General features: G+C 41.7%; 1 protein-coding gene and 1 pseudogene across 1 annotated transcript; both read left to right on the plus strand.

Moving 5' to 3' along the window:
- Nucleotides 1-6950: 6950 nt before the first annotated feature.
- Nucleotides 6951-8120, plus strand: LOC122739278 (smad nuclear-interacting protein 1-like). The gene is given in 4 exon segments (XM_043981083.1): nucleotides 6951-7354; nucleotides 7356-7632; nucleotides 7634-7666; nucleotides 7668-8120. Coding segments are annotated over 4 exon segments (1167 nt in total).
- A 4845-nt stretch (nucleotides 8121-12965) lies between these two features.
- On the plus strand, nucleotides 12966-13603 carry LOC122739279 (annotated as a pseudogene).
- The last annotated feature ends 2542 nt before the right edge of the window (nucleotides 13604-16145 follow it).

The following is a 16145-nucleotide window of genomic DNA, read 5'->3' on the forward strand; positions in this document are numbered from 1 at the left end:
TTTATCCATACTATAAATATAACTATTTTCTTTCCTAATTTGAGAGATGCCTTTCTATATTTCTTTTGGTTCTCTCCCTGTGGTCAACAGTCTTTCAATAAAACTTGGGAAACTGAGTCACTGAGTCTTGTAATTCTTTTGGGATACCTCATGATGAACTTTTTCCTAAATAGTACCACCTGTAGCAGCACATTCCTTCTGAGTAACTTGTGGCATTCTCTCCAGTGATGGATTCCTGACTTAATGATCCATCAGACAACTAATACCTGAACTCAAAACTCAAAACAATATCATTTACAGTCTCAAAATATTTCATCTTAAATAGCAAATTTCTACTCTCATGGAGTTGTAATGAGTGGAAAAGTTTACCAGGAGACACACACATAAGAGGTTTCACATAATGTATTTCACTTGTTTTTGTTTTCTTTTCTTCTTAAGTTTAAATTTATCCTAGTATAAAGATCATTAGACATTACTCTTATATAATAAGCAAACATAAATTCTCAATAAGACCATTCATTGTTTAGGAATTTAATAACCCATAACAAATTCTTTTCTGGCAAGTCTACAAATTAAGTGGAGTCTAGAAGGTTTCTTTTTTGTGTGTCTTTTCCCATATAATAATTTACCAATTTTCTCCTTAGCTCCAAAATTCTTCCAGTGCTTTCCTCTTTGTCTAAGGGAGGAAACAAAACAATTAACATAGTCTATAACAAAAACCTGTAGGAGCCTCATATAATTTAGTTTAACACACATGAATTTAAAAATTACTTTAAAATTGACCAGCACTTTAGTTTGCAAGATTATAAGTATCCAACTAAATGTCCAATCAAATTAAATTACTTTTTGGTTCCTTCTGGATTCACAGAATTTTTAATTGCAAGGTAAACACTTAACATGACAGTACTTGCCTTTTTTCCCCCTCAAAAGTTTCCAAACCATTTTCACTGTCAGTACAAACAGGACACAACTTTCTTTCTACTTGCTTTTACCAATTATATAAAATTCTCTGGACTTATTCTCTCTCTCTCTCTTTTTTTTTTGTGGGGCAGTGGGGGTTAAGTGACTTGCCCAGGGTCACACAGCTAGTAAGTGTCAAGTGTCTGAGGTCAGATTTGAACTCAGGTACTCCTAAACCCAGGGCCACTGCTTTATCCACTGCACCACCTAGCTGCCCCTGACTTATTCTCTCTTAACCCACCCCTTTGATACTGCTGCAGTGAGCATCAGGGAGAGAAGAAGGGAGAGAAAGACTCTCTGTTTCCTTTTTTTTTTTTTTTTAATATCTATGTAACCCTAAAAAGCTTAGTTAACAGTTTAAGTCCTTAATCATAGCACTTCAGAACACATGGTTAGCAGACCAAAAGCTTCCTAACCCATTCATTCCCTTTTTAATAGTAACCAAACTATACATTATAAAAACTTGGAAACATAGTACCTTAAAACAATATTGGGGGCAACTAGGTGGCAAAGTGGATAGAGCACTGGCCCTGGAGTCAGGAGGACCTGACTTCAAATCCGGCCTCAGACACCTGACACTTACTAGCTGTGTGACCCTGGGCAAGTCACTTACACACACACACACACACACACACACACACACACACACACACACACACACACACACCAATATTAGGACTTTTTAAAACTTGAAACAAAACCAATTAATTGCCAATCAGGAGTTCTTAGTTTAGTAGCATGTACTTTTGCTCTATCCTTTACACAGAACAAGTTGTGGTTAAAATATGCAGGATTTTTTGCTTTTTGAAGCAGTTCTTGCAAGCAGGGCACTTAAGGCTTAATGCTGAATGGGAGTGGCATGTTTCACAGGAATTAAATAATTAGATCAAAGCCGAAAATTGTTCTTAGGTTACTATGGTTCAATGGTTAGAGATTTTAAGAAAAATATATTTTTCTTGGCAACTTTTCCACATTACTAATGAATCCTGATTTTAAACAATTCCAACACAAAATATTTTCAAAGTGGCAGTATACAACAGATTTCAACCATACTAAATCCTTAGGCATTAGATACTATCAGATCGTTCCCCTCTTCCATAGCAGAAACTGCCATGTGGAAAGACAGGGGCTTTAGGACACATGGTATCCTCCATTTTGATTCTAGCCCCTGTAACCATTTTGGAAATTTAAAAATCCATCATACTCACCCTTCTCCTTGTAGGATTGGAAGGGTTAGTCGATAGATTAAGAGACCCTTCACCAAGGTTAATTACTTTTTTTTTTAAGTGAGGCAATTGGGGTTAAGTGACTTGCCCAGGGTCACACAGCTAGTAAGTGTTAAGTGTCTGAGGCTGGATTTGAACTCAGGTACTCCTGATTCCAGGGCCGGTGCTCTATCCACTTTGCCATCTAGCTGCCCCTAATTACTTTTTAAAAAACAGCTTTTACAATATTCATCTAAAGCTATGAATGCCTAGCAGAGAATTTACATTCCAAGGCCAAGGGGAAGCTAAGGGTTTTAAAATCAGCTTTATGAGTTATAACCAAAAATGTCCATAGATTGTACATACAATTACAAAGTTTGACAAACACATAAATGCACTTAAGACACATATAAGACACACAAGCAAAGCAGCAATTGTGAGAGGTTACTTCTTCCTGTCTAGCCCACTCTGGGTGTGATAGGGGCTGATCAGAAGGCCCAGTCTACCTTAATTCTCCTCTCTCCTGCAAATAATGGCCAATTGATGTTACAATAGAAAATCATTCATTTCTTTTTGCCTGAGTCCAATTTTTTCCCCAATCTTTTAAGGATATACAGGGGAAGTGGAGGGTTCACACAGAATGCTCTCTCCTTGGCCCTTCATGGTGGATTGAGCTAGACCACACAAAGAAAGATGACCACACTTGCATTCAAGTAGGTGCCAACAAAAACTGGAGGAGCATTTTTCTAAGTCAGGAGGTCTCCCAATTGTACAGAAATGAGAATCTGGAAGTAGCCTGGTTATTCAGACCTCAGACCTTGGGGACCCACCCAACTGGACTGAGGCTCCTGAAAGAGGAGAGAAGCACAGTGTACATCAGGGAATCCAAGAGACAAATGAGCAGCACCCTTTTTACCTATCATGATTTTTCCCGGGTTTCAGCACAAAATTTTTTGGGGGGTTATGAGCTGGATGGGGAGGGGGTGGATAACTCACACAAAGAATTGGATGCTCATCACACATCTTGTAAAATAAAAAGAGATTTATTAGGAGAGATGAATATATAGATGTGGAACAGATCACCATGGTGACTATTCCACCAGAGTAAGAGAAGACTTGGTCTTTCGTATCATTAAAAAACAAATAAAGGAGAGGGAAGGGCAAGATAACTGTGAGGAGATCTTTGAATAATGGGGTATCAGTAGGATATGCACCATCCATTCATTTCCTGTATATCATCTTGCAGACCTTAATACTGCTTATCAGTGTAACAGGGTCATGCTTAGCCACACCTTATTCCTGAGTTGAGAGACAGAGCTGTTTTCCCCTTGGCCTTGGGGGTTGGGATCTTTATATTTCTTGGGGGTTCCACTGCAGAAGTAACTTAAATAATTGCAACTAGAACCTCATTAAAAAGGAGAGAGAGAGAATGGATTGATGACAGTAACCTTAAGAAGGGTTGAAAGAAATAATAGGAAAACTGAAGCAAGAGACTTAAAAATGAAACAACACTCATAAATAGAATAACAAGCTTAGAGCTGAGTGGATAATCTTACCCAATTAGTTGACACTGAAAAACAGAGTGGAGCAAACATAATTCAATAATTCATCGAATCAACAAGAAGGATTAGAACATAGTCAAAAGGTTGAAAAATTAGAAAAAGGGAATTATCTATTAAAACCAATTAATCTGCATTCAGCCTTGCATATTGGAGACACCTCACTCCTTTGGGTTCTTCTCCCAGTGGCTTCACAGTCTGATAATAAAACTTGGGAAACTAATTTTCTGAGTCTTGTAATTTTTTGTGATGCCTCACTATCAGTTTGTTTGATCAATTAAATCTATCCCCATATCATTCCTTGTGTCCCATGTTTTAGTCCCTGACTCATACACATTTTTGGAAGCAGTGAGCTCAGAGTTTGTTAAGGTGACTTTGAGATGAGCCTTTTGCTCCTGTACCCAGGTTTTGCTCCTTTGGGAGGGGGGCTCACCAAAGGAAGCAGGGGAATTTCTTATTAATCCCGGATCAAGAGATTTGCCCTGATGGATTTCCCTTTGATCAATGATTGGTTAAGGGATCTACCCTGGTAACAAGACTCTGTGGCCTGGAGTACACCACAGAGTGAGTCTTCCCTGTTAGTTGACACCCAATTGGACACAGGTGAGGCTTCAGTAACCTCCAGGAAGTTACAGATGGGTCAGGAAGTTAGCATTCCCAAAGACTCCCCACTGGGGTTTATTTTGATGAATTGGGACAAGTCTGATCTCAATTACCTTAAAAGAAAATGGGTGATGTTTTATTGCAGCACTGTCTGGCCACAGAAATCTGCTCATTGGGCTCTTGGGTTCCCCAGGATGGAGTATACATTGTGTTTTCTTCCTCTGTTGCCTCAGAAACTTCAGTCACATTGGGTGGGCTCCCAAGGTCTGAGGTCAGAATAGCTAGGCTATTTCCAGATTTTTTTTCTCAGGTGTGGTCTAGTCCAACCCACCTTAAAGAGACAAGGAGAGAAAGTATCCTGCATGACCTCCACCTCTCAGATATATCCTTACAAATTTGAAAAAAAAAAAATGAACCTAGGCGAAAAGAAACAAATGACTTTTTTTTTTTTTAGTGAGGCAATTGGGGTTAAGTGACATACCCAGGGTCACACAGCTAGTAAGTGTTAAGTGTCTGAGGCCAGATTTGAACTCAGGTACTCCTGACTCCAGGGCCCGTACTCTATCCACTGCACCACCTAGCTGCCCCTAAAAATGACTTTCTATTGTAACACCTAATGGTTGTTATTATCAAGAGAAAGGAGAAGTAAGGTAAGGGACCTCCTGATTAGCCCTTATCACTCCTCAGAGTGGACTGGACAGGAAGAAATAACATCTCAGGGCTGTTTGTTTGCTTGTCCTTTTTTGCATTTATGTGTCTGTTAAACATTGTAATTATGTCATATGGGAAATTTTTGGTTGTACCCCCATTGCCTTTCAGAGCTTTGGCCAGGCTCTGAAGGTGGGGGAAGGGCAGCCTCTGACTTCTGGATATTTTTATAGGTGTGTGTGTGTGTGTGTGTGTGTGTGTGTGTGTGTGTACTTAAGTTGAAAAGTGAATTCTTTGCTAGGCATTCATAGCCTTAGATGAACATTGTAAAAGCTGGTTAAAAATGCTGCCACTTTGAAATCTTTTGTAGTGGAATGGTTTAAAATCAGGAACTATTTGTAATGTGTAAAAGTTGCAAAGAAAAAACTCTATTGAAGCATGACTTGTGGCTGCAAAAGCCTTGGCAAAGAAAAAAAAAGCCCCTGCTCTCATTCTCTCCCTCCCTCCCTCCCTCCCTCCCTCTCAGGTGCTGGCTGGGCAGTGCCTGAGCAGGGGTGGGTGAGAATATTTAGAAAATTTTTAAAACGTGTCCAGAGAATTTTATATAATTGGTAAAAGCAAGTAGAAAGAAAAGTGTACTCTGCTTGCACAGTGCAAAGAGTTTGGAAACTTGAGGAAAGAGAAAAAAGGGGGAGAGTTTATACTTTAAGAGCTTGCTTGATCACCTGCAATTTCAAGGTCTTCGAATTTTTTTTGGTGGTGGGGGGGACCAAAGAGTAATTGAGTTTGATTTGAAAACTAAAATACTGTTAAAATAATGTTAAATTTTAAAGGCACTTTTAAATTTGTGTATGTGGTTAAAATTAGGAACAATTGTAAATTATGGGAATCCTACCTGTTTTTGTTGACTATTAATTGTTTTGTTTACTCTCTATGGCAGAAGAATGCATTGGGAGAATTTTGGAACTAAGGATAATAAGTTGGCAAATTATTACACAGAAAAAAGACAATGGAGGAGGCTAAAAAGGGTTAACAGACAATCTAAGATCTGAGCTCTAAGACCCTAGCTCTAAAAGGGGCAAATAGATAACCTATCAACTGTAGCTAAAAGGCTAGCAGATTACCTAAGACTTGGGTTCTTATCAATAATACCTGAAAATGTTAACAGGAAATCATTTGAGTTCTCACCTTCATCTTGTGGATGGGAGTAGGCCATAAAAAAACAATGGGAGTTGGGGAAGGGGGAATTTACAGCTGTGAGTGGTGGGCTGAAGCCTGGGCAGTGGGAATTCCTGGGTCTATCCCTGCATTTTTCCTGGTTGGATTTTTGAGCAGCTCATTTGCCCATTGTCCTTTTTGCTGACCCTTTACACATCACTCCATCTTGTTCAGTCATTCAGTCATGTCTGACTCTTTGTGGCCTTGTGGACCATAATATGCCAATTCTGTCCATGGGGTTTTCCTAGCAAAGATATTGGAGTGGTTTGCCATTTCTTTCTGTAGTGGATTAAGGCAAACTGACTTGCAAGTGACTTGTCCAGGAGTCACATAGGTCGTGTCTGAGGGCAGATTTTAACTCTAGTCTTCCTAACTCCAAGCCCCACACTATTCATTGAGCCACCTGAGCCACCTAGCTGCCTCCTTAACAATACGAATGATCCTAGATATTCACTCTAATGACTTAATCCTGAAATTGAACCAAAGTACATTAGTGACCATCAGAGGAAAATCAAGATAGACTAGAATGAACCCTGTTCGGTGATGTGGCTATCAATACCAAGCTAGGCATAAAGCAGACAGGCAGACCAGGGGGAGCCTCTTGCTGGCCAGCCTGCTTAAGCATCAGCTTGTCCTTTTGACTGGAAATTCCAGAGCCCGGCCCTTCAAGGAGGGTGGGGCTAGGGAAAAAGCACATATAAGCTGCCCCAGAAGGGAAAGTGGACAGTGCTTACTCAGGCTCTCACTGGCTACCAGGATGGAGGCTAAGGCAGAGCGGGAGAGGAGGCATCAGCTACAGCTTCGAGAAGACGAGGACGAGCCGGGAAAAACGAGGCCGGATCTGTCCTTGGCGAAGCGAGAGCCGCGCAGCCCGACGCCCGCGCCCTGCTCTCAGGGGCACAGCGCCGGGGGCCCGAGCGGCTCCTCCGGAAGGCCGAGCCGGACCCCGGCAGCCCGCGGCGCCCACGCCTCAGGGAACCGTGCGCACAGCTGCAGAGGCTCAGCAACCAAAAGGGAAACCGAGTCCTTTGAGAGAAGCCGCAGATCTCCTCCCAGTAAGAGAAGCCGCAGACATGTCCATCCTGCAGTCAAGCGGGAGCGGGAACGTGAAAACCATCCCCCGAGAGGAAGGGGAGAAAGGTCACCCAGGCTGCAGGGAAGCGGGGGCCCGGGCCCGACACCTCAGCCCTCCCCAGCAGAGCAAGGCCACCAGGCAGAGGCCTAGGGCTGGGCGCCACCGGGATGCCCAGAACCTACGGGAACAAGCAGCAGAAAGAGAGTTTTATAACTCTCTGCGCGGCCACCGCCAGCAGCCTGACCAGAAGAAAGATGGGGGTGGCAGCAGTGACGGGGAGCAGCAGATGGTCTGGCAGTCTGCTGAGGGGCACGGGAAGGGAAAAGACCAGCCCAGTAAGGAGAAGCCCAGCTCTGAGCTTTCAGGGGGCACTGCTGGAGGATGCCAACACGTTCCGGGGGGGTGGTGATCAAGTACAGTGAGCCTCCAGAGGCGCGGGTCCCAAAGAAACGCTGGCGCCTTTACCCCTTTAAGAATGACAAGGCCCTTCCAGTCATGCACATCCACAGACAGAGTGCTTATCTCCTGGGCAGACAAAGGCGAATTGCAGATATTTCCATCGACCACCCCTCCTGTTCCAAGCAGCATGCAGTATTTCAGTACCGCCTGGTAGAATACACTCGGGCTGATGGCACAGCTGGCCGCAGGGTAAGGCCCTACATCATCGACCTTGGCTCAGCGAATGGCACCTTCTTGAACAACCAACCCATGGAGCCCCAGCGTTACTATGAGCTCAAGGAGAAGGATGTGCTCAAGTTTGGGTTCAGTAGCAGGGGATATGTACTGCTTCACGACTCCTCTGAGGTGGATGGAAGAGAAGATGAGGGAGAGGAGGAAATGTCTGACACCTAACACATTCTGAGGAAGCTCCTGTAGCTGCTAAGAGAAGGGGAAAGACATGGACTTAGCATTTAAAGAGCAGAGCAGCACTTCCTGGTGCCTCTTATTGACTCAAGGCTTTCCTCTGGTGCCCATCAACTCGTGTTGAAATTTAAAAAAAATTTTTAAAGCAAGTATAGAGGTGAGATTAAACCAAGGAGTATAGAAGGCTTCGAGCTGCAGTAGCTGAAATTCGATAGGTTCCGAACTGAGTTCAAGTCAAAGAAAGAGACCTTCTAGAAGGTGAAGGAATTTGTCACTGACTGTAGTGATTGCAAGAAGCCCCAGGACATTGTAGCACCTCCTTGAGGAGGCCGGTAATCACACAAAGGAGTTTGGACTTTTTTATCCACCCAGGAAAGAAGACTTATCTATCACCCAGATCAACATGTATTTGGATGGACATTTTGTAGGGCTAGCTTATTCATCAGCATGAATGGCTGGGATAATGAAATGGACCCAGGGTTGAACAGAAGATACTGGATCACCTTCAAGAAATTTCAAGACTTTTCCTGGTCCCAAGGTTTTCAGTACTATCAGTCTACAAGCATTGCTAAATGGCTGTGAGATCTAGAACACCAGTACCAGTACCTCAAGACTGTCAGAGAGCAGTAGAAAGATATATGGGGGAAATAGTTATCAACATATTACCAAGGAAGAATGTTGAGTCTTATTCTACAAAATGACTAATATGGACATCTTTTAAATGATCAACCATGTACAACCTATATAAGATTGTTTATCGTGGTGGGAAGGGGTGGGAGGGAAGGAGAGCTAGAATTTGGGACTCAAAACTTTTTTTTAAATGTTTTAAAATGTTTGACCATGTAATTGGGCAAAAATAAAAATGTTACTTAAAAAAATTCAGTTGCAATCTTCTGGGAGGCTAATAGGTAAGCCTCATCATGGCATCAAAAATTTTGAAAAACTATTAATTAGCCACTTTATATTTCATCTCTGATGGACACTGTCCAATCACTCCTGGCAGTCTATAGCAGGTAAAACAAGAAAGCATTGACCTCTCTCCTGGTGATTGTCAAACTCCATTGCCGATGTTTCTCCTGTGTCAGCCACTGCTACTGCATCATAGTCTTTCCAGAACATTCATACCTTCCAAACTTCAAAGGTCACTACCAATCCTGGACATATCCATTGTAGGATCCTTGTCTGCCTATATAAGGGCAGAAAGGGACAAATAAGACAGGCAAAAGCAGCCAGGGACCTCGGGGCCAGTTTGCCTGCTTAATTCCTCCAGCACCAACTGTTGAGTTCATGGAATTGTCATCATATTCAGGTACAGGAAAGATCCTGTCCTTTTCCACCCCATACTGGTGCCACCTACTGTGAGGTACAACCCAAGAATCACCAGTCAAAATCTGCCCCTTCTTTTAATAGATACTGTAAGTCATCAATCAGTTCTTTTGGCTTAGGGGGGCAATTAGGGGATGTTCAGGGCTACCTCCCACACCCACTCCAAGCTCTCACATGGTTAGCAAAAATCAGACAGAGAGTATCTGCACATGCTCTCTATAAATCCATGGTTAAAGGCTTTTTGCTTTGTTTTGTTTTACTATGATTTGGGTCTAAGTTCATGAGTGTGAGGTTCAAAGTGAGAAAGAGGAACTAACTGAATTTTAAAAGAAACCGAAAAAGTTTTCTCCAGCATAAGCTAAGGGAGAGATTGGAGTTAATAACGGGACTTCTGCTTATGATGGCTATGTGAAAAGTGCTAGGCAAACCCAGCTCCCTTGTGGCAGACTTCTTCATGATGAAAATTAGCCCCCAGAGAAGTGGACCTGAAGAAAAATACCACCCAGTTCTTCCACAACAGGAAAGATGTTGCCAGGAGACAAAACCTCAAAGGCTACTCCAAGGGTTGGGGCTTCCTAGTATATGACAGTGTAAGAAAACTGGGCCAAGGCCAGCATGTCAAGGGTCTGGGCTTACCCGAGGAGCCTGTTCTGAAGCCTGCACTATCTTCCATAATGCTACTGCAGGAGACAAAACCTAAGACCGAAGCTCTGGATTTCTGGGTAGGTGACTGCATAGGGACAAAGTAAGGCCAGCTAGACCAGAAATCTAGTAATCCCTGAGGTGATAAACAGAAGCTATAGGATGGTAACAGTGCATAGAATTTGATATCAGTATTGTGAGCAGCTTGATCTCAGGCCAAAATCTTGCTCCCACTCCACAGTTGTAGGAGAAGATGGCATCTTTCAGATTGTAGCAGAGGAAGGTCCTAGCCCCAGTACATCATCTTCCCATTCCAGGATTGTAGCAGGAAACAAAACCTGAGCCTAGTCCTGTATCCAACTGCCCTAGAGAGACAACACCTATCCTGGTTCAATGTCTGAAACCAAGAACTGAAGCCATAGACATAAGTGAACAGGGGAACAAATCTCCATTACAATGAAAAAATATTTTATGGATGAAAAGAATTCCAAGATAAAATCTCAGACTAAGAAAGTAACTTAAATATTCACAAATGGAACCTCATTAAAAAAAAAGAATGGATTGATGACAATGACTTTAAGAATGGTTGAAAGAAATAATAGAACTGAAACAAGAGACTTAAAAAAAATGAAATGAGAACATTCACAAATAGAATAAGAAGCTTAGAGCTAAGAGTGGATGACATTAGGGGGCAGCTAGGTGGTGCAGTGGATAGAGCACCAGCCCTGAATTCAGGAGGACCCGAATTCAAAGCCAGCCTCAGACACTTAACACTTACTAGCTGTGTGACTCTGGGCAAGTCACTTAACCCTCATTGCCCTGCCATTAAAAAAAAAAAAGAGTGGATGACATTACCCAATTAGTTGTCACTGACAAACAGAATGGAGCAAACACAATTCAATGATTAAGCAAGGCAACAAGAAGGATCAGAACAAAGTCAAAAGATTGAAAAATAGGAAAAGGGAATTGTCTATCAAAACCAACCAACCTGCATTGGAAGATTATTTTTAATGTACAGATAAGAACAGAAAGAAGTTCAGGAGGAAACAGAAAAGTAGCATAACTTTGAAAGTCACATGTTGAATTGTTATATGAATTGTTCTTCTAGTTCTGCTGTTTATCTTACCCTCACTAGTTCACACAGTTCTTCCTAGTTTTCTCTGAAACTATCCATGACATCATTTCCGATAACACAATATTATTCCTTTACATTCCTATATCAGGATTCATACACAGCAGTTCCTCAGTTGACAGGCATTCCTTCAGTGTCAGGTTCTTTGCCACCCCAAAAAGTGGTAGCTGGTATTGCAGTGGATAGAGCAATGGTCCTGGAGTCAACAAGAACTGAGTTCATATGTGGCCTCAGACACTTACTACCTCTGTGACTGTGGGCAAATCATTTAACCTATGTTTGCCTCACTTTCCTCAATTGCAAAATGGAAAAGATAATAGAGGCTACTTTGTAGGATTGTTGTAAGGATCCAATGAGATACTATGTGTAAGAAGTGCTTAATATAAATAGTCATTCGGTTCACTCCTTTGCCAACACACTCACACAACTTTAATATTTTTGTACATATGAGCCCTTTCCCGCAAAGGGTCTCTTTAAAGCATAGGTCTGTTAGTGGTATTCCTAGGTCAGAGAGTATACACAGTTTAGTAACTTTGTGGGCCTGACTAAAAATTGCTTTCCAAAATGGACAAACCAATTCATAGCTCCACCAACAGTGGATTCATAAACCTGTTTTACTACTGTCCATCAACATTTGACATTTACTTTTTTGTCTTTCATAACAATTTAATTTTGAGAATTTGATTTTGTAGAATTTTTGAGTTCTAGGCAGCTATGGAAACAGAAGTCTGTTTGCAGCTCTTTCTCTCCCTTTATTCCAAGAACAAATCTGTGATCTTTCCAATGCCTCCTCCCTTCCTCCCTCCTTTCCTGGAGAAATAAGCTCCCCTTCAGCTCCCACCCACCCTCACTCCCATCATCCCACTGCAAGCAAAAAGGAAGTAACCTACCTTCAAAGACCTCTTCCCAAATCTCATGGGTTGAACCAGATAACCTTCAAACTCTGAGATTCCATCCCCTAAATCCCAAGATTATCTAATTCTTCATCCTACTTGTTGAATGTGTCTTAGTTTTGTATTATTTTCACATCATGAATTACAAAGATAATTAGAAAGCACATTTGGTGTTGTTGGCTCCAGTTCTTAGTTTTTACCCTAGCAGTGGTTGCCCCTGGCACCAAAGTTACTAGTTATATCTCTGCTTTAAAGGTTATCTAGTGTAAATGTCCCATTTTTCAAATGAAAACAAACAAGCCCAGTGAGGAGGAACTGAGTCAAGGTCACACAGCTAACTAGTTGGTAACTTGCCAAGGATAAGAACCCAGGCTTCCCAATTCTCAGCCTTGTGGTCTTTCAACCACACACTGTCTTTATGGGAACTAGTTCTGAAGCTGCTAAGTATATCTCCTCTCTTTTCCCCCTACTCCCACTCCCCCAAAAACATTCATTCATTCATTTAACAAAAACTTATTGAGCAGCATGCCTACTACAAGGCCCCCTGGGTGGAGGGGAGGGATGAGGTCTTATAAGGATGTAGAAGACTCCTGGAGCTTGCAGATAGTCCTTGATGAAAGGAGACATCTGGACAGTTATCCTTATGTGGGGTGTAAATTTCATTTTAAGAGCTTAAAGATGGTGAAAATGTCCTGGGCCCTTTGAAAACTTGTGGGGGAAAGATGGCAAAGTTGACTTTATGGGAGTAAAGGCTTGTATGTATGTATGCATGTATGCACATATATACACCTACATATACATGAGTATATATGTGTGTATATATGTATATATTTGGTCCTAATGCCAGTCATTGAATTTTTTTCAGAATACCTTGAGCAGAAGAAGTCCTATGAGCCCCTCTATTTCCATTCCAAGGCCAAGGGCAGCCAGATCCTGCTGAATGACTGCTACTCTAGGGCAGAGAGGCTCTCTACCTTTCATGATGGCATTGTCTTTACCAACTGGCCTGTCCAGCCTTTTGAAAGAGTAACCCTCAGGATCCTGAAGATGGAGGATGGATGGAATGGTGGGCTCCGAGTAGGGTTCAGTTGCCTGAACCCCTCAAATATCAACCCCTAAAGCCTGCCCCCTTTCATCTGTCCTGACTTAGTAGCCCAGTCTCCCACTTGAGCAGCCGTCCTGCCTGATAAGTTCATTAATATTGCACATATCCACTTCTGGGTGAACAACTCTGGAGAAGTCTTCTTCAGGACCAATGAGCTCCAAAAGTTTCTGTTATCTCACCAAGTGACTGTGAACTCTCCTCTTTGGGCTGTGATAGATGTCTATAGAACAAAAATGGCAGTTGAGCTGCTCAGTGAGTCAGATTCATTTTTAAGAGTGGGGAGGAAGGAGTGGGAGAGGGATGGAAGTGAATTCCTGTTGGATTGGGGGTAACTCCACATTTCTCAGGGATGCTCACTAACCCAGGACAGTGAGGGAGGAAAGACATTTCCTTTTTTTTGAGTAATAGACATTTTTATTTATAGTTTCAGGTTCTAATTTTTATCTTTCCTTCCCTCCCTCCCCTCCATCCTGCCTGAGGTGGTAAGGAATCAAATACAGGTTATACATGTATGATTACATAAAACATTACCGTATTACTCATTTTGTATAAGAAAACTTGAATAAAAGAAAAAGGAAGGAAGAGAAAAATATCGTGCTTCAGTCTGTTCCATCAGTATCAGTTTTTTCTTTGGAGGTGGATAGTACATTTCAGTAGTCCTTTGGGATTGTCTTGGATCATTGTATTGTTTTTTTTTGTTTTGTTTTGTTTTTTTGGTAAGGCAGTTGGGGTTAAGTGACTTGCCCAAGGTCACACAGCTAGTAAGTGTTAAGTGTCTCAGAAAGAGGAACTAACAAAAAAAATATACTTCAATCTGTAATCAGATACCATCAGTTCTTTCTCTATAGATGGATTGCATTTTTCATAAGTCCTTCTGATAGCATCCTGCTCATCATTTCTTACACATTTACTATTGCTAACTGTATTACCCTCCATCCTATTCCCTGCCCTTGATATTTACTCCATTTTCTATCTTCTTTCACCCTATCCCTTCTCAAAAGTGTTTTGCTTCTTACTTCCCCCTCCCCCAATCTGCCCTCCCTTCCTTCACCTCTCCCCCCTTATCCCTTTCCCCTCCCTCTTTCCCATAGGGCAAGATATATTACTATATGCACTTGAGTGTCTATGTTATTCCATCTTTGAGTCAATTCTCATGAGAGTAAGGCTCACTCATTCCCCTGTTCCTTCCCTGTCTTCTCGTCCACTCCATAAACTTTTTCTTGCTTCTTTTATGTGAGATACTTTACCCCATTCCACCTCTCCCTTTCCCTTTCCCCCATGCATTACTCTCACCCCTTAATTTTATTTTAAAGATGTAATCATGGGGCAGCTAGGTGACACAGTGGACAAAGCAACAGCCCTGGACCCAGGAGACTCTGAACCCAAATCCAGCCTCAGACATAAGCCACTCTACCCTGCCTGCCCCACAAAAAAAAGATAAAAAAATAAATGCTTTCCCCCATTGCCCCGCAAATATGTGTATATATATATATATATATATATACACACACACACACATACATACATACATACATATATATATGTAAAGGGGCAGCTAGGTGGCACAGTGGATAAAGCACTGGCCCTGGATTCAGGAATTCCTGAGTTCAAATCTGGCCTCAGACACTTGACACTTACTGGCTGTGTGACCCTGGGCAAGTCACTTAACCCCCATTGCCCCACCAAAAAAATAAATAAATAAAAATAAATGCTTTACAGATATCCTCCCTTCATATTCAATTCACACCTGTGCCCGCTGTCTAAATATGTTCTAGTCAGCCGCCCTAATACTGAGAAAGTTCTTATGAGTTAGGAGTATCATCTTCCCATGTAGGAATGTAAACAGTTTAACCTTTTAACATTCCTCATGATTTCTTTTTCCTGTTTACCTTTTTATGCTTCTCTAGGGTCTTGCATTTGAAAGTCAAATTTTCTATTCAGTTCAGGTCTTTTCATTAAGAATGCCTGAAAGTCCTCTTTTTCATTGAAGTCCCATTTTCCCCCCTGAAAGATTATACTCAATTTTGTTGGGTAGGTGATTCTTGGTTGTAATTCCAGTGCCTTTGCCCTCTTAAATATCATATTTCATGCCCTCCGATCCTTTAATGTAGAAGCTGCTATATCTTGTGATATCCTGACTGTTGCTCCACAGTATTTGAATTGTTTCTTTCTGCAGCTTGCAATATTTTCTCCTTGACCTGGGAGCTCTGAATTTGACTATAATATTCCTGAAAGTTTTCCTTTTAGGATCTCTTTCAGGAGGTGATTGATGGATTCTTTCAATTTCTATTTCACCTTCTGCTTTTAGAATATCAGGGCAACTTTCCCTGACAATTTCATGGAAGATGCTATCTATGCTCTTTTTTTTGTGAGGCAATTGGGGTTAAGTGACTTGCCCAGGGGGTAGCTAGATGGCACAGTGGATAGAGCACTAGCCCTGGAGTCAGGAGGGCCTGAGTTCAAATCTGACCTCAGACAATTGACACTAACTAGCTGTGTGACTCTGGGCAAGTCACTTAACCCTCATTGCCCCACACAAAAAATAAATAATTAAAAAAAAAAAGTGACTTGCCCAGGTCACACAGCTGGCAAGTGTCAAGTGTCTGAGGCCGGACTCGAAATCAAGTCCTCCTGACTCCAGGGCTGGTGTTCTATCCATTGCACCACCCAGCTGCCCCTAAGCTCTTATTTTGATCATGGTTTTCAGGTAGTCCAATAATTTTCAAATTATCTCTCCTGTTTCTATTTTCCAGATCAGCTGTTTTTCCAAGGAGATATTTCATATTGCTTTCTATTATTTCATTCTTTTTGTTTTTATTTTTGTTTTTGTTTTTTTGGTCTTGATTTCTCATAAAGTCATTAACTTCCATTTGCTCAACTCTAATTCTTAAGCAATTATTTTCTTCAGAGAGCAT

The sequence above is a fragment of the Dromiciops gliroides genome, chromosome 2 (genome assembly GCF_019393635.1).
Source record: "Dromiciops gliroides isolate mDroGli1 chromosome 2, mDroGli1.pri, whole genome shotgun sequence".
NCBI classification, from domain to species: Eukaryota; Metazoa; Chordata; class Mammalia; order Microbiotheria; family Microbiotheriidae; genus Dromiciops; species Dromiciops gliroides.